The sequence below is a fragment of the Muscardinus avellanarius genome, assembly GCF_963383645.1.
Source record: "Muscardinus avellanarius genome assembly, chromosome: 1".
NCBI lineage: Eukaryota > Metazoa > Chordata > Mammalia > Rodentia > Gliridae > Muscardinus > Muscardinus avellanarius.
In genome coordinates this window covers 55089671-55111300 of record NC_137786.1, presented here as the reverse complement: position 1 = coordinate 55111300, position 21630 = coordinate 55089671, and the positions used below count along the sequence as shown (strand labels likewise).

The 21630-nt window shown below is 36.5% G+C and overlaps 1 protein-coding gene across 9 annotated transcripts in view; it reads right to left on the bottom strand.

The window, feature by feature from the left end:
• Window positions 1-4435: 4435 nt before the first annotated feature.
• ERBIN (erbb2 interacting protein) overlaps window positions 4436-21630 on the bottom strand; it is a gene marked incomplete at both ends in the record, with an annotated part of 97759 nt that continues 80564 nt past the window's right edge. For 2 of the 9 annotated variants that reach the window (XM_080713817.1, XM_080713818.1), the window contains 4 exons: window positions 4436-4543; window positions 6859-6933; window positions 7449-7541; window positions 8780-8986. In XM_080713817.1, the coding sequence (XP_080569943.1) occupies window positions 4436-4543; window positions 6859-6933; window positions 7449-7541; window positions 8780-8986 (483 nt within the window). Of the gene's footprint in view, window positions 4544-6858; window positions 6934-7448; window positions 7542-8779; window positions 8987-13014; window positions 13135-16860; window positions 17035-21630 lie in introns of all 9 variants that reach the window. The other 7 variants (XM_080713821.1, XM_080713822.1, XM_080713814.1 and 4 more) reach the window with 7 other exon arrangements.

The following is a 21630-nucleotide window of genomic DNA, read 5'->3' as shown; positions in this document are numbered from 1 at the left end:
CCGTGCTGGCTTAAGAGACCCTGTTTCCAAATATAAAAATGTATAAAATAGGTCTGGAGCTACGTAGAAGGGCTTCCAGGAACCCCGGTACCAATAAATAAATAAATAAATAAATAAATAAATAAATAAATAAATAAATAAAAAAAGGCTGGGTCTGGCTTAGAGATAGAATGCCTTGAGGTTCGTTCTCCAGTACCAAAATAAATAGATAGTATGGTGCATGTGTGTGGTTTTTGCTTGGTCCTTTGGTACTTCTTGCACACACTCAGTCTCAAGAATTATGTTGTGCTCCAACCCTAAGGAATTTTCGAGTGTCTTTCTCCTTTATTCTGTTTCCACACTCTCCCTTCTTCTCTCAAAGAAAGGCTATGTTGGAATACAAAACTTCTCTTCCTATTTCTTAATTCTATTTGCACAATATTCCATAGAATCTACACCTAAGAGCTGGTTGATTTGCATTTTAGGTGTCTCTGTCCTACTCTTCATCCCAGCTATTAAATTTTGACAATTCTATTTTACATTATGAAGAAATCTAGGCACATGTTTGCAATCCTAGCATTTGGGAGGCTGAGACAGGAGGATCATGGTTCGAGGACAGCCTCAGCTACTTAGTGAAGCCCTTTGCAACTGAGTGAGAATGCTTCAGAATAAAGAGAGAAAAAAACAAAACAAAACAGGACTGGGGTGTAGCTCCGAGGTAGAAAGCCCCTGGGTTTCATCCCCTGTACCACAAAAAGCAAACAAAAAAACAAATTTAGGGGCTGGTGACAGAGCTAAGTGGTAAAGTACTTGCCTATAACATGAGAGGGCCTGGGTTCGTTTGATCCTCAGTACCAAATAATGATGATGTTTAAGCCCTTTCATAATAACTTTGTAAACTTAGTAGTGCCCTCTTATCCCTTAGAACATAATGCTTCTGTTTGGTGACTCTCCTCATGGTTACTTTCTTCCAGTGTTCAATTATTTTACTGTTTTCATCTGAAATGTTTGCTACTTGCTTACCACAAACTGCACTAAGGGTGGGCAAAGGAAGTGGCTACTTGGCATACCACTCTAGCTCCACAGAGCTCTCGTTTTTCCTTTTTACTCCGAGCATCCAAACTTATCTTTCCGTCCTTGAATCAGACTTTCCTTCTACACATTGCTTGGCATAGAAAAGATGGTTAATCCATTTTTTATGATGCAAAATCCCAACCATTTTCTAGAACTCTTCCTTGATCCTGTGAGGGCTCTGAAACCAAATCCTACCTTTCATGGTCGAATTCTCTTGCCCTATCTGCCCTATGCCTTCAAGAAATTTCTGAAAATTTTGCTGATTCAGTGTATGGCCCTATTGTTTCCCAAAACGACGGGGATCAACTAATACTTTTAGCCATAACAGTATTAAATGACAGGAGGATCGCGCAGGTTTGAAGCCAGCCTCGCTGGTTTAAGAGACACTGTTTCAAAAAAAAAAAAAAAAAAAAAAAAAAAAAAAAAAAAGCATAAAATAGGTCTGGGAGTGTAGCCTGAAGGTATAAGGGTTTCCAGGAATCCCAGTACCACCAAAAAAAAAAAAGAGAGAGAGAGAGAGAGAGAGAGAGAGAGAAAGAAAGAAATGCTTTATCAACCAGGCATGGTGGTGCATGCTTGTAATCCCAGCATTTGGGAGGCTGAGACTGGATCTGGGTTCGTGGACAGCCTCAGCTACTCAGTAAGGTCCTGTGCAACTCAGTGAGACCCTGTTTCAAAATAAAGAATAAAAAAACGAGGCTGGGGGTGTAGCTCGGAGGCAGAATGCCCCTGGGTTCCATCCCCAGTACCATAAAACAAACAAACAAAAAACTCAAACAAACAAAAAAAAACCCTTTAACATGTATTACTCTTCTTGGTAACAAACTTTCTCATTATACTTGATGTGTTGTAAGAACATTAAAAATGTTTTAAATTAACAAGACTGGAATAAAATGCCATTGCTTATAACAACTGTTATACTTGTACTGAAGATAATAATATGCAACAAACTTAAAAATAGATTGCTGAGCCGGGCATGGTGGCGCATGCTTGTAATTCCCACACTTTGGAGGCTGAGACAGGAGGATCCTGCAGGTTCGAAGCCAGCCTCAGCTACTTAGTGAGGCTCTCAGCAACTTAGTGAGACCCTGTTTCCAAATAAAATATAAAATGGGTCTGGGAGTATGGCCCAGAGGTAGAAAGCCTCTGGGTTCCACCCCCAGTACTACCAAAAAAAAAAAAAAAAAAAAAAAAAAAAAGCTGAAAAATCAATTGTTATGTGGAGCTTAATTCCTCTTCTAATATTATAATCCGTATATCTAGTTTTCTAATATTATAACTTATATAATCTGACCTATATAGCCCATTTAGTTGGAAGCTTTGCAATTATACCTATTTTATGTATACTAATTAGAAATGTAATGTGATTATGTAAATATGAAATCAATAAAGAGAACATGACTTTATAATACCAAAATTATTTAAAATAAACTAAAAATAAAGGGAACACCGAGACTTGTGTTAAAGAAGCTGTTTGTCATTCTTTTTTTAAGAGATTACAACACACATACAAGTGAATTTTATCAAAATACAGCACATTTCTTCTACTATATTCATAAAAATCAATTCATATGTAAATAGTACTGAAAATCAACTAAAATGAGTTAAAATTTACAAAGAGTTGTTAAAGGGTTTCAATCAAAATTATTAAAACTATACAGTACAATAATCAATCGATAACATCTTGAAAGAAGTGCAATATTTGAGTTCACATATTTAAAAAATACTGCCTATTGACTAGAAAGAATGGAAAGTGAGCCAACTCACTTATGTAAAAATAATGTAGGTTGGTGTTTTAGCTAGTTCTATAAGTCTTAATGAAATCAAGGTTGAAGGAAAAAGTGTAACATATTAAAAAGTTCCAAATTACATTTCTTAGAAATCAAAAATGAATGCAAAAACTGAATATTGCTTATATAAGATTTCAGACAAACAAACAGTTATTGGTCTTTCTACGGCACTTTTTTTTCTGGTCCAAATAACCATGCATTAATTCTTACCATTGCATGTTATTCAAATTTTATTTGATTACACAGAACAAAAATTAATGGTTTGGATAAACAAAATTAATAAACCTCTATCATCAAATACATGTTACAGTAACTAGGAACAAAGGCAGTTGGTGGTAAAACACTATTACATTGATACACTCAGAAACCCTTTAAAAGACTCTGAAGCATTGAGTTCACATTTAATGTTACCTGTAGGAACAGCCCTTTATTTGAACACCACTACGCACTGGTAGGCCTCATGGGCCCATCCCTTTGCTCTACAACTCTCCACAGCAATTCTCTATCACTGTGCCAGTTTCACAACTTGCTTTGGTTTTCTAGCTCCACGCATACTCTATGTTTCCATTTACTTTACCAAGGCAATGCAAGGCCAAACAAAAACCAAGAGGCTTTCCTGAACCTTCTTACATTTTGTGTTACAGGCAACACAATCCTAAAACTGGCCATTTTAATTTTATTTGCTGCTTAAAAAAATTATAAATTAAATGAAAAATGGAGTACTAATTATAAACAGACTGCCAAGTACCACCATTTGCAAAAATTTCGGGGATTTCCGTAACACAGAAAATGCATGGGCATGCATCTACAATAGAGTTAAAAAATTTCCTGTGACTAAAAAATTAAAAATTCAATCACGAGTAGCAAATGTATAGTCAACAGCTGTGACAAGAACATATCTTGTAGCACTCATAAAACACAATTAATGTCTTTTTGCTTCTTTAAAAAGACGTTACATATTTATTGCATTATTCTATTAATAAAAACACATGAACAGAAAGCTTTTTTCATTCTTTGCTTCCAGATTTGTAAAGGAAATAACTGTTTTAATCTGGCCTTGGAAAGTGAATCCATCAGCACCACCATCACCTACTCATTCTTCAATTCAATATACACATAGCAAAAGCCAACACTTCAAATCTCTTGCCCACATCAAAAGACAGAGTTTGAGCAGAAAAACATTAATACCAGTTGAATAAAAATAAGGGCGTAGAAGCAATGAGACAGACAGCTCTGCCATCCGTCTCAGGCCATAATCAAGGCTAACACTGCCTTGCACACAGTTCGGTCATGGGTATGAAATCCAAAAATAAACCTACGATCTATACAAAAACAGCATGAGCTTGTTTCTGTAGCCTTGATTGCTATGTTTAAAAACAACAAATTCTATATGGTATGAATTTGACAGTCTCCTGTATATTCTGTACAGTGGTTCTTTCCCTCTAACCACAAGCTCCATTATTTCATTAATATACAAATTTGAACATAAGTGTTGAGTTCTTTATATATAAAAATAGTCAAAATACTAATTTCCCCTGCAAGTATCTTTTAATAAATCTTGCTGTCCTTCCCCTTTTTTTCATCCACAGTGCTTATGAAGAAACTTCTCGCACAATGATGAGTTCTACTGCATTCTGGAAAGTTTTTAGTAAGGACACTGCTTGTCCATGTTCAATATTGATAAAACTGTAGCCATTAGCCTAAAAAAAAGGGAAGAAAATTCTTTTAGGAAAGACTCTTCATAGTAACTTATTTACATTTCTGCATTTAAATTTCTGCCAGGTAAGCTAGGCACAAAGGTATATGTCTGTAACTTCAGTACTTGGGAGGCTGAGGCAGGAGGATTGCATGTTGGAGGGCAGCCTCATCAACTTAGCAAGACTCTGTTTTAAAACAAAAAATAAGAAACAAAAAAGGCTGGGGTGAAGCTCAGAGGTAAAATACCCCAAGGTTCAATTCCCAGTGCCACATATGAATGAATGAATAAATTTCTGCCAGATGATTCATAGACCTGGCAGAAAAAGAGAATCACATTGGCAATTTAAAGTAATAAACAGACTAGTAGGTCCTACCTCATAGCTAGGAAAACCAATTTTTGAAGTTGGAGCCCAGGAACCTGTATTTTGTTCATGTTTCCAGACAATTCTGACATAACAGTATGATGTTTGGAGTCACTTGTCTGCAACTGTCAGACAGGGTGTTGTGTCTGTATACACTGATGTGCCCCAGAGGTGACCTAACCCCAAGGGTAGTGAAGAGCAAAGCCTACTCTTTCCATTGTGTTGGAGCCATTGGTTATTAAGGCTCACATTAATTGAGGTCTTACTCTATACCAGACACTAAGAACTACTTCATATAAAGCTTCCTCAGTCACAAAACTGAAATGAGTCCCAAATGATTTGGAAAAATAAGTATGTTTTAGTGAGTGTGTAAGAACAGGAAGGGAGGAAAGAAAAGAAAGAGCATGCTAAGGATAATGTGGCAAAATAGTAGCAACTGGTGACCAAGCAAAGTGTGAAGAGGTATTATACTATTTTGGGACTTTATTTTTTGGTGGGAATGGGGACTGAACCCAGGGTCATACTACCTCTGAGCTACCCCCGCCCCAAGCCTTTTCTGGAAACAGGGTCTCACTATGTTGCTGAGAGCCTCACCAAGTAGTTGAGACTGGCTATGAACCTGTGATCCTTATGTCTTAGCCTCCAAAGTACTGGGATCACAAATATGTGCTATACACACCTGGCTATTTTTGGACATTTTTTGATTCTGAAATTAAAAATTAACATATTTAAATTATTTTCTAAAAGTGTTGGAGCCAGGATAAATATCATGCAGTTTAGGTCTAGAGTATGAACATTCAGATGCTAAACTCTTAACATCTCTATTATTATTTTTTGGTTTGAGGGTTATTTATTTTTCATTGTTAATTAAAATAACAGCAGTGAAGGCAAGGGTAGAGAAGGAGAGTTGCACTTGTATTTGAGGCTTTTCTTCTTCCTAAGTGAGCACTCTATTGCACATGTTTAGGTAAAATAAGTTGCTAAAGGTTGAACAGGAAAAAGGAGATGTGGAAAAATAAAAGGGATTTTTCTGATTTAAAAATTTTCCTTTTCACTTTACTTTGTAAGTGGGGATTGAACTGAGGAGCGTTCTACCTCTCTGCTACACCCCCAGCCCTATTTTGTTTTTTCTTTTTCTTTTTTTTGGTGGTACTGGGGTTCCTGGAAGCCCTTCTACCTCCGGGCTACACTCCCAGACCTATTTTTACATTTTTATTTGGAAACAGGGTCTCCTAAGCCAGCGCGCGCGGCTGGCTTCGAACCTGCGTGATCCTCCTGTCTCTGCCTCCCAAGCGCGGGGATTACAAGCGTGCTCTACCACACCCGGCTTGTTTTTTATTTTTGAAACAGCGTCTTGCTAAGTTGCTAAGGGTCTCATTAAATTGCTAAGACTGGTCTTGAACCTGTGATCCTCCTGGTCTCAGCCTCCCAGGTACTGGGATAACAGGTGTGTAACACCATGCTCAACTTTTTTCTCTCCAATTTGGTAAGAGAACAGCCTATCTCTAAGAAGTGGTATTCCAGTCCCTTAAATTAATAAAGATGAACTTTCCTGAACTTAAGCCAAATGCTTATATCAAACATATTTTTGCTGGGCATTGTGGCACACGCTTGTAATCCCAGTACTTGGGAGGCTCAGACAGGAGGATTGCAGATTGGGTACTTAGTGAGACCTGTTTCAAAATAAAGAATAAAAAATAGGGCTGGGGCGTACTTAGTGAGAACCTGTTTCAAAATAAAGAATAAAAAATAGGGCTGGGGGCGTAGCTCAGAGATAGAATGGCCCTGGGTTCTATCATCAGTAACTAACTAACTAACTAACTAACTAACTAACTAACTTACACATGCACACACACACACACACCCTTTCAAGGTATAAAGATATTTTAAACTATGAAAACATCAGTGGATTATAAAATGAAAGAAAACATTGTAAGAAAATTTATCTTAATTACCTGAATAATTTTATCGCCTGGTTGCAGTAATTTTGACGCTGGTCCTTCAGGTTGAACCCTTGTTACAAATATACCCTTTAATAACAACACAAAAAATTGTTATTTAACCATAGACAGTATACATAAAACAAGGAACAATCCTTCCTCCATACCATGTAAATATTTGAATTGTGATGACAGAATTATAATACTGATTTATGTGTTAAAGTGCTAAAATGATTTCAATCAATTTGTAGAAAATTGAAAACATTTGGTATCATGAACATTAAATATTTGTGGCTAAATTTCTTCCCCTCAAATGATTAATTTGAAGACAGGTATGGTAAAATGCACCCCATACCAGTACTTGGGGGGGCAGAGACAGAAGGAAAGGAGGATGGCAGGTTCAAGGCAGAATGTCTACACAAAGCAAAAAACTCCAAGTGATCAGAACTGGTCAAATTTCAAAACAGAAAGCTGAACAATACTGAAGGAAATAAGAAAGATACCTACGTCTAGATTTACCTAATACCTATCAGATTTTCATATAAGAGGCATGGTATCAACAAATTAAATGTTATTTGTATTTAAGGATATATAAACAAACTTACATCATCCTCAGGTCTGAATGGATTTCCTCTACCCCCAACACCGCCTGATATGCTAAATCCAAGTTCTGGGTCCTTTTCAACCCTCACACGAATCTGATTTAATATGAAAACAAAATTAAATCTGATTTAATTTGAAAATTAAGAAAACATTACCAATTCTGAAAAATTTACAGCTCAATAATATCCATATTGGTGAATTAAGCTCAAGTAAAAAAATATGTAAGGGTTCATCAAAAACACTGGGGCAGATGAAGTGGAAACTATGACATAGAACATTATGTTAATGAGTTAGTGAGTTAAAGGCACAGTGGGATTATGAAGCATAGCTCCTAAGTTTATTGCTTATATTAGGACAGGGAATCAATTAATGTTGACTCTATTTTACCTTTTAAATCTCATAAGGGGAATGATTAAATTATATACTCTATCTCTCTACTGGCTTGTTTCATAAGATATCTAAAGATCTATCAATGGTTTTAGAGTATTAACTATTCATTTCCTGAATGTTTATGATACTAAGGAGTTGTGATTTTAAAGACAAATTGATAATATTTTTTACAACCCAGCTGTAAAAAAAATTCAAAAACAAAATTTTTGTTATAGAGCACTTCCTCCTTTCACCAGAGATACAATCAAAATAAAGCATCTGATCTCTAAGCTTATTGACCATTTTATCAATAAACTAAGAATACATGAATATATGGCCCATAACTTTTTAAGTAGTGTAAGGACTAATGTAAAATCCCACAATCTGAGAGTTAAGACTTTTAAGTAAGTCAGGCATGGTGGTGCATGCTTGTAATCCCAGCTCTTGGGAGGCTGAGACAGGAGGATTGCAGGTTCTCAGACAGCCTCAGCTACTTATCCCACAATCTTAGTGAAACCCTGTTTCAAAATAAAGAATAAAAAATAGGGCTGGGGGTATAGCTTGGAAGTAAAAAGCCCCTGGGTCCCATCTCCACTAAAACACACACACACACACACACACACACACACACACACACCCCTACCTCAAGTGTAAAAGAATAATATGCCTGTTCAGTTTAATGGTCTACTTTTGTTCCTGAGAAAAGTGTGACTAGAGTACCATCAACTAGTTTTGGAAAAGCAACTGCCTGGCAATTTAGAAAATCATTCCAAGAATATTAAATCCCATTCATATAAATTTGTTAAAATTACTACAAAGTTTAACACTTTAAAACTTTAAACAAAACAGAAATTTTAAACAAAATAGTAAAAACTGTTGAAATTCTATACAGAATTGTCACTAATAAGTAACCTATACATAAAAAGCTTAGTTTCATATTTGAAGTAGTCTTGATTATTCTTACCTCTTGCTTTGCCAGGTCATGGCCTTGTCTAGGAGAACAATGGGGCTGTGTGTATGGAGGCTGGTGGGCCACTTTCAGCATCAAGTAATCAATTAGTTGTTCTCTAGAGGGATGCCTTGCCACAGATGCCTGAGGGGGGTGATGTATTTGACTATAATTTGACTGAGGCCTGAGAGGCTGGCATATCTGTCCATTACTCAAAGGCATCTAAGAAAAACATGAAGTATCTTAAAATGACCAATAATAATGTATGTCTTTTTACAAATATGTTGGATTTTTTTCATGACGCATTACAAAAACACTAGAACTTTAACATTCTAAATCATACGATACCATGTCACTAATTTCCTCTAATTTTAAATCTTAAAAAATGAATGTATTCATTCTAACCATACCTGAGTGCTTGCTGATAGCAAATTATTATTCTAAGCTTTCTAATGAAAGTGTCCTATCTATATTTTAAATTATTTGCTTTTTTGTTAAATATATCTATCTTCCATAAATTAGCAAATGTTAAAATGATAAGAGTACATTGAAATTTTAAAATTTAAGTAAGTATATTAAAAGGGTATCCTTTTCTCATACTAAAAAAATATAGACATAAAATGTAGATTTGCTGATGTTTTTCTCAGGAAAAAAAAGTAATTTTGTGGTATAATTTTTCTAATTTGAATATGTTTTTATACTTTCAGTCTTTCATTTTGGAATGAACAAGTCAATATAGTTATTTATGTAGTACAAAACTGATCTTTTATGTGTGTGCAAAGTTCCCAGTTTAAAAACTAATACTTCCACAGAATAGTAATGAAAGAAATTAAATATTAATATTCTAATGATTTTCACAAACTAAACAAAAAGCTTGAGATTAGCTTGTCATTAAAGAATTATCTTTAATGTCACATTTTTATAGGCAGAACATGAATTTTAGACTTAAAATTATTTTTGTAGAAATGTGGCTAATAGCTTATCATGTTACTGTAAAAAATCTGGCTGAAAAAGTAAAAGGTTACACTCATAAGTGGATATAGGACAATTTCTATGTAGAAGAAGTAAATGTTAGCTGGGCGTGGTGGCGCACACTTGTAATCCCAGCATTTGGGAGTCTGAGACTGGAGGATTGAGGTTAGCGGACAGCCTCAGCTACTTAGTGAGGCCCTCTGCAACTCAGTGAGACCTGGTTTCAAAATAAAGAATAAAAAATAGGGCAGGGGGTGTAGTCGAATGCCCCTGGGTTCCATCCCCAGACCCCCCCCCCCAAAAAAAAAAGCAGTAAATGTTTAAGCTCATTGCTGGGCATACTGGTGCACACCTATAATCACAGAATTTGGGAAGCCAAGACAGGAGGACTGCAGGTTCAAGGCCAGCCTGGGCAATTTTGCAAAAGCCTATCTCAAAATAAAATGTAGTGCTGGGGTATAATTCAGAGATAGACTGCCCCAGGATTCAATCCCCAGTACATACATGTAATAAAATGTTTAAGCTATTCAGTCATTTAAAAATATCTTTATTCAAAGTGAAAACAAAGGTAACCTGTTCAACAAGGAAATTAGCAGAAAACTATGTAGGGAAACTTTGATACATTTTCTTATTAAAATGCCACTGAAGTTAAAATTTTGGAAAATAGTTTGTAGTCTTGTATCTTACTGAAAGATGTGAAGATTTTTGTTGTCTTTTGGCACTAGGGATTAAACCCAGGGGCATTCTACCTCTGAGCTATACCTCCAGCCCTTTTTGCTTTGAAACAGGGTCTTAATGGTTTGCTGATCATCTCTCTTACATTGTTGAGGCTGGCCTTGAACCTGCAATCCTTCTGTCTCAGCCTTCTAAGTACTGAAATTGAAAGTGTGCACCACTAGCCAGGCATAGTGGCACATCCCTATAATCTCAATATGTGGGAGGCTGAGACAAAAGGATGGAAGGTTTGCAGCCAGCCTCAGCTATTTAAGAAGGCTCTCAGCCAACTTAGTGAGACCTTGTTTCAAAATAAAGAATAAAACAGGGCTGGGGGTGTTTCTCAGAGGTAGAATCTTCAGAAGCACACACACACACACACACACACACAAAAAAAAAAAAGATAAGAAAAGAAGGAAAGAAAGTGTGGACCACTACAACCAGCTAAGATGTTTGGTTTTGATGAAGAAAATTTGGTACTTTTAAAAAAGGCACTCTTAGCCAGGTGTGGTGGTGGAAAACGCTTGTAATCCCAGTATTCGGAAAACTGAGACCCAAGGATCGCAGTTTGCAGACAGCCTCAGCTTAGTGAGGCCTTCTGCAACTCAGTGAGACCTGGTTTCAAAATAAAGAATAAAAAAATAGGGCAGAGGGTGTAGCTCAGAGTTCGAATGCCCCTGGGTTCCATCCCCAGACCTGTAAAAAAAAAAAAGGCACTCTTAGCTGGGAGTGGTGGTGCACATTTGTAATCCCAGCATTAGGAAGGCTGAGACTGGAAAATCACGGTTCGCAGACAATCTTAGCAACTTATTGAGGCTCTCCACAACTTAGTGAGACCATGTTTCAAAATAAAAAATAAAGAATAGGGCAGGTGTGTTGCTCAGAGGTCAAATGCCCCTGGTCCCATCCCCAGACCTGCAAAAAAGAAAAGAAAAGAAAAAAAAAAAAAGACTCTCTTTCCCACTACTGTACTATATTATACTAGTCTGAAAGCAACTGATCTGTCCAGGAGTTAAGTGGGTGTGCTATTGCCTATTAATTACACACAATCCTGTAGACAGACGGCTTTTCTCTGTGCTATTTATTGCTAAGTACAGATTCAGTAACTTTCTCCTCAGAAACATCTGGGCAATAATTACTACTGACCTTTTCTTTTTCTCTGCCCCTAGCCAGTGCTAGGAATGAACCCAGAAATCACACATGCTAGGTAAGTGCTGTGCCACTGAGTTACAGCCCCAGACCCTTGACCTGTTGTTAAAACTCTGACATCTGGATATTTGGTCCTACCTAGGCCATTGTTAAATATATACATGGAATGTATTAAGCTATGATTAGCAGATGGCTCAGGAGATTTAAAAAGCATAAAACAAACTCAGCAACACAAGGCACAACATGTATATTAAAAAGAAACTGAAAGACAATGCTCGATTTTAAAAAAGTGGTAAAATAAACAGAGATGTAGAAACTTCTACATATTAGATGGCTGGATACCTACCCTCAAAAGCAATGTAAACATATTATGTAATAAATATGCTTCATAATTATATCTGTTTATACTAAAACTGTGTTAAGAAAATGAGAAATAGGTAACATGGAAATAGTAAAGAATTATCACTTGACACTGGCCACAATTAAGCTATTTCAAATGAATGCCTAATTTTTACCATGAAAGTATTAAAAATAAAACCATCACCATCTAGTCTACTGCATACAAGTCTTTCAAAGTGACTTCTAACTACTTCTGAAGAATTTAAACACATTTTTGGTAAGGGTTAGTATCCTAAAATAAAGAATTCAAGATAACTTCCTCCTCAGCTCTCCAAGTAGGTTATCAGGAAAGCCAAAAAGTCCTTGACTCAAATGATATCATAAGACAGAAATACTATTGCAACAATAAAATGATTCTAGTGTGGAAAAATGATGGAATAAAGAAATAGAAGACAGGGCCAAGATCTCTTTTGTATTTCTGATTAATTTTTAATTAATCCTTACTAATTAAGGTAGATAAGCCTTTATAAAAGTATTTTCAATCAGGGTGTGGTGCTGCACACTTGTAATCCCAGCAGTTGGGAGGCTGAGACAGGAGGATTGCACAGGGTTGAAGCCAGACTCAACTCCTTAGTGAGGCTCTAAACAACTTAGTGAGACCCTGTTTCCAAATAAAGTACAAAATAGGTCTGGGAGTATAGCCCAGAGATAGAAAAGCCCCTAGGTTCCAGCCCCAGGACCACCAAAAATAAGAAAGAAAAAAAAGTATTTTCAAGTCAGGCATGGTAGTGCACACATAAAATCCTAGTACTTTGGTGACTGAGATAGGGAGACTGCAAGTCTGAGGCCAATGCCAGTAACTCAGTAAGACCCAGTATCAAAACAAAAAATGAAGTAGAACTGGGGGTATAGCTCAGAGGTAGAGCACCCCTGCATTTTTAAATCCCTAGTACTAACCCCTCCCCTAAAAGAGAAAAAATACTTTTAAAGTATAATTAAGATTTCTTGTTCAAAATCTGCACACACACAAAAAATAAGCTCACAGTTATCAATTCATTTATTTCCTGAGCACCTACTTTCATCAAGCTGTCTGGAAGAACATCTTTGTGACTAAGTGTAGCTGAGGAGCAGTTCTGCTGTCCTGAAATGAATATATCATCTTGGCAAGGATCTCCTGGACTGGATGTCTGGGGATGCTTCAAATGAGGGGGAAATAAAAAGTAAACAAATAACACTCTTTAAGATGTGAAACCAAAATGATGATGACACTTGAGAAATTAGGAAAAATATTGCTAAGTAACAGAAAGATGAAGAGCCAAATAATTCATTATAATCATCACTACCATCTTTAACTTTGTCCAAATGCACATGGCAAAATGTTATGTGAAAAATTTATATGAATATATACCATTAATCTTTCTTCATAATGCACCCATGTAGAAGATAAATTCTACATATTTTTTCCTTTTAGTTTTATTTACATTAATACCTAGCTTTCAATATTTGATCAATACATTTAGTTATTAATCAGTAATCTCAAATTTTAATTACTAAAAACACAATAACAAATGCTGGCAAGGATGTGGAGAAGTAGGAACTCTTGCTACATTGTTGGTGGGATTACAAATTAGTGCAACTACTTTGGAAGACAATGTGGAAGGATCCTCATAAGAATGGGAATGAACCTCCCTTATGACCCAGCTATACCACTCCTGGGTATCTATCCAAAAAGAATGGAAACCAAACTACCAAAGTAATGCATGCATACCTATGTTTATATCTGCACAAATCACAATTGCCAAACTATGGAACCAGCCAAGATGTCTATCAACAGATGAACAGATTACAAAACTATAGGATAGATACACAATGGAATTTTACTCAGCTATAAAGAAGAATAAAATTATGTCATTTGCAGGGAAATGAATGGAACTAGAGAACATTATGCTAAGTGAGATTAGTCACAAAAAGTGAAAAGTCAGATGTTCTCCCTCATATGCAGAAGCTAGGGAGAAACTGGGGACATAGGAGAGACTCCAGACAAAGGAAGAGAAACCTTAGTTGAGTGAAGAAGGGAACCTAACTAAGGGAGATGGGAGGGGAAAAGAGGGAAATAGCTCAATGAACATGATGTGCATACACAAACGTATCAAAGCCAATCACTGTGTTGAGCATGTGAAGGAGGAATGGAGTAGGGAACTGGGGGAGGGCTCAATAAGTACTGTGTTCATGTATGCCTCTAACACCCTGATCTTCATGTATGATTCTAATACATCAATTAAAAAAAAAACAAATTTTAAAAGAAACTAGAATACATTCCTTTTGAGCAGTAAAAAAAAGTAATTTTGGGAAAGTTAAAAAATTAACCATGTTCTTTTAATAGCATAGTACCAGTACCACACAGGATTCCCCCCCCCCAAGCTGTAAAGATAAGCAGTATCAATAAATTTACTGTCTTGTGAAGTTTTCTTAATTCTTTAATATCAGTTCAATATTTTAAAAGCACTGATTTGGAAAAATGCTTTAAAAATTAACAAGTTCCCCCAACTATTCTTATGTTATCATTTAACTTACTGATAACTTTAGAGAAAAACCAGGTATGTTATTACCCTTGAATACATCTTACTGTAAATACGCTGGGAAACAAGACAGGTTTTTTCCACTTTCTGTTACTTCTAAACCCAGCTAGACGTATTTTAGAGAACAAAATAGATTGTGATAAACTGAACTACTGTTACTTTCAAAATAGCACATGCCTAGCAACACAGAAACAAACTGTATGATAATGCTGAAAAATAATCTGAAATCGATTTCATTATACTACAGAGAACACAAATTCAAGATTTTATCATTTAATCCTAAAATCTCGACCACAAATCCATCTACAACATGCAATTAATTGCTGGTTCAAACCATGGCTTAGCATTTTTGGAAGTGGTTTGATCTTTGTATATTATTATTACTACTATATAATCTTTGGGGTGTGTGTTTGTGTAGTATTGGGGATTGAACCCAGGGCTTTCTACCTCTGATCTATACCCAAGTCCTATTTTATTTTTATTTTGAAACAGGGTCTCACTATGTTTTGGAGGGCCTCACTAAACTTACTGCAAACCTGTGATAGATCCTGCTGTTTTTGCTTCCAAGTACTTGGATTACAAATGTGCACCAACACATCCAGCTTAACTTTGTGTGCATTAACAGTGTATACTTTACTTTCCCTGGTTTCTTCTTGTGAGTGCTTTCAGAATGAACAATAACCAACTTGAAATTGATAATGTACATTTATGCATATCTACTCTTTAAAATAACAACCATATCATGAATGAAAAAGTAAAATTCAAAAGACTCAAAGGCTTTGAACTTAAGAAAAAATAAGCACAAAAAATGTTATTGTAAAAGAATTTGGAAAGACCAATTGTTCCAGATGACTCTGGATTGCAGAAATTCCTCCTGAGTTATGAAGTCCACCAGTCTTGATTCCATGGACTATAATAGAATGAAGGTTCAGTAATCATCACTCTTCTCCCTCTTTCAAATTAAATCTCAAAATGATTACTGCTACTGCAATAACACAGAACCCAACTGACAGCAGGTGACAAAGGACAGAGCCAAACTATGTCAGGCATAGTTAGAGCAAAGTCAACTCTGGAGACTGTTCCTACTCTAATACAGTGGAGTAAAGCCAGAGATGCATTTAAAGGGGGAGGTGTATATGGGGGGACGCAGGAAAAAAAGAATCCAAAAATAAACAAAATGTTAAAATGAAAACAACTATCAAGAGAAATAAAGCAAGAGTCATATAAGGGGGAGAAAAGTCTTTTCAGGACAGAGGAAATATTCATCTAGAGGCTATGTTACCACCTTATGTTCTGATGGAGAGAAAAATCTTAATACTGAGTCAGGGAAGCTGTTCTTTCTCATTCTTATGCCTCATCCTTAACTTTCATTAAAATAATAAATCTTTTTTACTACTAATGATTATGGTGAAATATGGGTAATAAAGGATTTGGATTTTGCTTTTCACTGTTATTTACTAAAATGCCTACAACCTCACATTCATCATTTTTGGCAAATTATGATTATACTTAGGTGCACAGAGTGCTTTTTTAAAGTCAGCTCTCAATTATTAAGAGTTAAAATTACTCTTTATAAAAGTTCTGTGGATTACATATGGCATAATCTTAAAACCATGAATTAAGAAAAGCAAGATAATTTTAATATTAAGAGGAAAAGCTGGGTGTAGTGGTACATGCTTGTAATCCCAGCATTTGGGAGGCAGAGACCAGAGGATTGCAGTCTGTGGACAGCCTCAACTACTTAGCGGGATGTTTCACAACTCAGTGAGACCCTGTTTCAAAAAAAAAAGACTAAAAAATAGGACTGGGGGTGTAGCTCAGAGGTAGAATACCCCTGGTGTCCCACCATCCCCAGTACTGTAAAAAAAAAAAAAAAAAAAAAGCGAAAGGCTATACAAAGATAGTTTTCAAATACCTCTCAAGCTTAGTGCAATGGCACACACCTGTAATTCCAGTACTTGGGGGACTGAGACAGGAGGGTGGCAGGTTCAAGGTTGGCTTCAGCAACTTAGCAAGATCCTGTTTCAAAATAATGAATAAAAAAGGGCTGGGGTTGGAGATCAGAGGTAAAATGAACCTGTGTTTAATCTCCAGTACAAACAAACAAACCTCTTAGTTATTCCTATAGTTCACCCCTTTCTATATAAATAAATAGGAGCTAACTATATCATTAGTATATGGCTGAAGAAACTGAAGAGATAAAAAGACTAAATCAGTTTTGAAGAAAGCTTTAAAACTAAGCCATGGAAGAACTTAGAGGAAATCATAATTTCTAACCCAAAGGACACTTTTATTCTATAATCATTAAGACATTTAAAAGTTTGCCTTTTCTCTTCTATGCACTAAAAGTACTGGTCTACTGTAAGTACTCACTCGAAAAATGTGCCCACCAGAACCTCTTCCGTCTGCAACACTCAAGGCAAGACTGCCCTGGCTGCCATGCAGATCCCTAGAGCTGCCATAGTGAGAGCTGCTTACAGCAGTAAAATTGGAATTAAAGGACCTTGACAGCATGCTCTGAATAAAGAGGGGATAGATTTAAAAGAGATTAGTGTAGCATGCAAAACCCACAAGACATGTTATGTACACAGATTTATTTACAAGTAACCCCACCCAACACCACAAAGAAATATCATGCAATATTGAATTTTTAGAGCCACTCAAAGAAACTGGCACTATTTACCATACATTTACATGAAGACATATACATAAATTACATGCAAATACAATCATTCACATGTTTAAGCACCAAGGTAGAAAGTATAAATATATGGCTGCTTTTATTTATTAAATGCTATTATTTCCTTTACTCCTAACATGTTACATATGGAAGAAGTAGAAACTGATGATGTACCCATATGTTTATCTATGCAAAGGCATATTTCAATTTCTCTATATTCTATGTTCTTAACCAACAAATAGTAATTTAAAGTCAAATGAATTTCTACAGTTGTTTTTACTCTATAAAATACAGGATACTAGAAAGAAAAAAGATCTATAGAATTTTAACATTTTCAAAGTTTATTTTGTGAATTTTGAAATACTGATTAGAGAAAAAGCTAAATTTAACAGCCCTGACTGGATTTTTTTCCCCAAACTATTTCACCCAGGGTAAGTATTTAGTAGATGCAATTCAGAAGTACTACGAATACGTGATTCAATGATGCTTCTTGGCACTTTGTAAGCCCTGAATAAACTTGACAGTTATTATGAGACTCCGTACCTATAATCTAGCCCAAATTTTATTGTCAAATTTTCTCAAAACAAATCCTTACTTTAAACAGGATGAAGTTCTTGTCTCTCCCTGCTATCAGCATTCCTCCCTGGTAAAACTTTTACCTTAATCTATTAATCCATATAGAAATTTTACCAATGTTTCAAAAGGTAGTGTTTTTCTTGAATAGTCCCATCTTCTATGATTATTTTTACATTTGTCATTGTTTTCAAAGCTAAAACAAGGATTAAAATTAGTTTTAAATGTAAAAGTCTCCATGCTGGGCTCAGTGGTGTACTAGTATGGTTTCAGTTACTCAGGAGGCTGATGCAGGAGGAGCACCTGAACCAAGATGCATTAAGATCACCTGAATCAAGGTGTTTAGGGCCAGGGCAACATAGTGAGATTCCCATCTCCAAACTAACAAGTGTACAAATCTCTTTGCTGAGAGATAATTACAATTAATATAATATTATAATTATTTCCTTAACTATAATTTTCTGAACAAGAGATGAAAGAATGAAGTCATGAAAAATTACCAATTTTCTTTTACAATTTGTATTTTTGCTGGCAATTTCTTATGTGTATATAATATATATAGGTGTGTGTATAGAACACACACCTATATATAGAACAAATATATAGTTCTGTCAAAAGACTCTCGAAATTTTGTCATTTTTCTCTGTCAGAAGTATATGTGATAGAAATATTATTCAAGTTCATCATTCCTGATAAATGGGCAAACTTATGAGTTAAAAAGCATGCTATCTTAATTTCCAAAACAGGCATTTATTGTTGGTATAAAAAATATCTGCTAAAATTTTACGAAATTAGGAACTACAATTTTTTGTATATATGGTACTAGGGATAGAACCCAGGGGCATTCTACCTCTGAGCTATACCATACCCCCAGCTCTTTTTATGTTATTGTTTTGAAACAGGGTCTCACTAGGTTGCAGAGGGCCTAAGTTGCTGAGCCTGACCAAAAACCTCTGATCTTTCTGTCTCAGCTTCCCAAGTACTGAAATTATAAGCATGGGCCAACATGTCTGGTTAGAAACTACAATTTTAAATGATTTCTTCAGTTAAAGAAAAATAATTTTTTTTTGTAGTACTAAGAATGGAACCCATCTACTTCCGGGCTACACTCCCAGACCTATTTTTATATTTTTTAATTTGGAAACCTGCATGATCCTGTCTCCGCCTCCCAAGCATGGTGATTACAAGCGTGTACCACCACGCCTGGCTAAGAAAAATAATTTTTAACAAAGTATTTTATAATAAAAGTATTTTGTTGTAAGTTAATAAAAACACTACTTTTTAATCAGCTAGTGTTACTATTTTAGATCATTATGATAAGGATGAGAGCAATAAGCATTAACACTTATATATGTCACTTTATACATGTTAACTAATTTTTCTTTGTTTTGGCAGAGCTGGGTATGGATCTAGGGCCTCACTCATGCTAAAGCACACTCTACAACTGAGTCACACGCCCAACCCTCATGTAAAGTTTAATCAATCCTAGAGTTGTCATTTTCATTGCAACTATTTTAAAGATGAAGCAGCTGAAGCAAGAAAAGTCTCTTACTTATTCAGTTAGCATACTGTGCAAGAGATAGGTTCCAAATAGTCATACTGTCTAAATGCTATATATTACCTAGTCTTTTTTTCTACTTAAGAAGAGAGGTAGACTGGGCGTGGTGGCACACGCTTGTAATTCCAGCACTTGGGAGGCTGAAACAGGAGGATCACACAGGTTCAAAGCCAGCCTCAGCTACTTAGTGAGACCCTGTTTCCAAATAAAGTATAAAATAGGTCTGAAAGTATAACCCGGAGGTAGAAAAGCCCCTGAGTTCTGCCCCCCCCAAAAAAAAAGAAAAAAAAAAAAAAGAAAAAAGAAAGCTGAGACTTGAGGATCACGGTCATGAACAGCCTCAGCTACTAGTGAGGCCCTCCGCAATTTAGTGAGACCTTGTTTCAAAGTAAAAAATAAAATCTGGGTGTGGTGGCACCCACTTGTAATCCCAGTACTTCGGAGGCTGAGACAGGAAGATTGCACAGGTTCAAAGACAGCCTCAGCTATTTAGTGAAGGTTCTCAGCAGCTTAGTGAGACCCTGTTTCCACACAAAGTATAAAATAGGTCTGGGAGTGTAGCCTGGAGATAGAAAGCCCCTGGGTTCCACCCCCAGTACCACCAAAAAGAAAAAGAAAAAAAAGAGATAACATTTTATTTTCTTTTATAATGCATTTTTCAAATATATGATGTGTGTGTGTGTGTGTGTGTGTGTGTGTGTGTGTGTGTGTGTGTGTGTGTGTGTATGTGTGCGCGAGCACGTGCTGGGGACTGAACCCAGGGGCATTCTACCTCTTAGCTATACCACCAGCCTTATCTGATTTTTTGTTTGGAAACAGGTTCTCACTATGTCGCTGAAAGCCTGGCTAAACTGCTGAGGCTGGCTATGAATCTGTGATCCTTCTGCCTCAGTTTCTGAAGTACTAGGACTATAGGTGTGTGCCACCATATCCAGCCATGAATTTAACAATACATCTGGAAGATAACATTTTATATGCAATTAGTTAAAAACAGTTTCATATATGAAAATACTTTTTTTTGGGTGGTACTGGGTTTCCTGGAAGCCCTTCTACCTCCGGGCTACACTCCCAGACCTATTTTTACATTTTTATTTGGAAACAGGGTCTCCTAAGCCAGTGTGCGCGGCTGGCTTCGAACCTGTGCGATCCTCCTGTCTCTGCCTCCTAAGCGTGGGGATTACAAGCGTGCGCCACCACGCCCAGCTTTATGAGAATACTTTTTAACATCAGAAAGAAGCAAACAAACTGGGAGCTGTGACACATACGTGTAATCCCAGTACTGGGGAGGCTGAGATAGGAGAATCACAGGTTTAAGGATAGCCTAGCAATTTTGTGAGATCCTGCTTCAACATAAAAGAAAAAGGGCTAGGAATGTAGGTCAGAGGTAGAATGCCCTGGGTTCAATTAATTCCCTGTACAAAGAAGCAAAGAAGCAAACACAGAACACTTTTAAGAAAGAGAGGGGTCAGAAAGCTGGGCGTGGTTGTACAGGCTTGTAATCTCAGCATTTGGGAGGCTGAGACAGGAGGATTGCGGTTTTGCAGACAGCCCAGCTATTTAGTGGTCCTTTGGAACTCAGTGAGACCCTGTTTCAAAATAAAGAATAAAAAATAGGGTCAGGCGTGGTGGCACACGCTTGTAATCCCAGCATTTGGGAGGCTGAGACTTGAGGATCACGGTCATGAACAGCCTCAGCTACTAGTGAGGCCCTCCGCAATTTAGTGAGACCTTGTTTCAAAGTAAAAAATAAAATCTGGGTGTGGTGGCGCACGCTTGTAATCCCCGTGCTTGGGAGGCTAAGACAGGAGGATCTCAGGTTCGAAGCCAGCCTCAGCTACTTAGTGAGGCTTTCAGCAACTTAGTGAGACCCTGTTTCCAAATAAAAGATATATATATAAAAAAAAGAAAGCCTCTGGGTTCCACCCCCAGTACCACCAAAAAAAAAAAAAAAAAAGGTAAAAAATTAAAAATAGGGCAGGGGGTGTAGCACGGAGGTTGAATGCCCCTGGGTTCCATCCCCAGACCTGCCGAAACAAACAAACAAACAAAAAAAAAAAACAACAAAAAAACAAAACTAAAAACAAACAAAAAATAGGGCTTGGGGGTGTCATTCAGAGGTAGAATGCCTCTGGGTACATGTCTTTAATCCCTAGTATTTGGGAGGGGGATGGATACAGGAGGATTGCAGGTTCAAGGCTAGCCTCAGAAACCTAATGGGCCTCTATTTAAAAAAAAATTAAAAAGGGCTGGGGGGGGGTGTAGATCGGATTCCTAGTACAAGAAAAATAAACAAACAAACCCT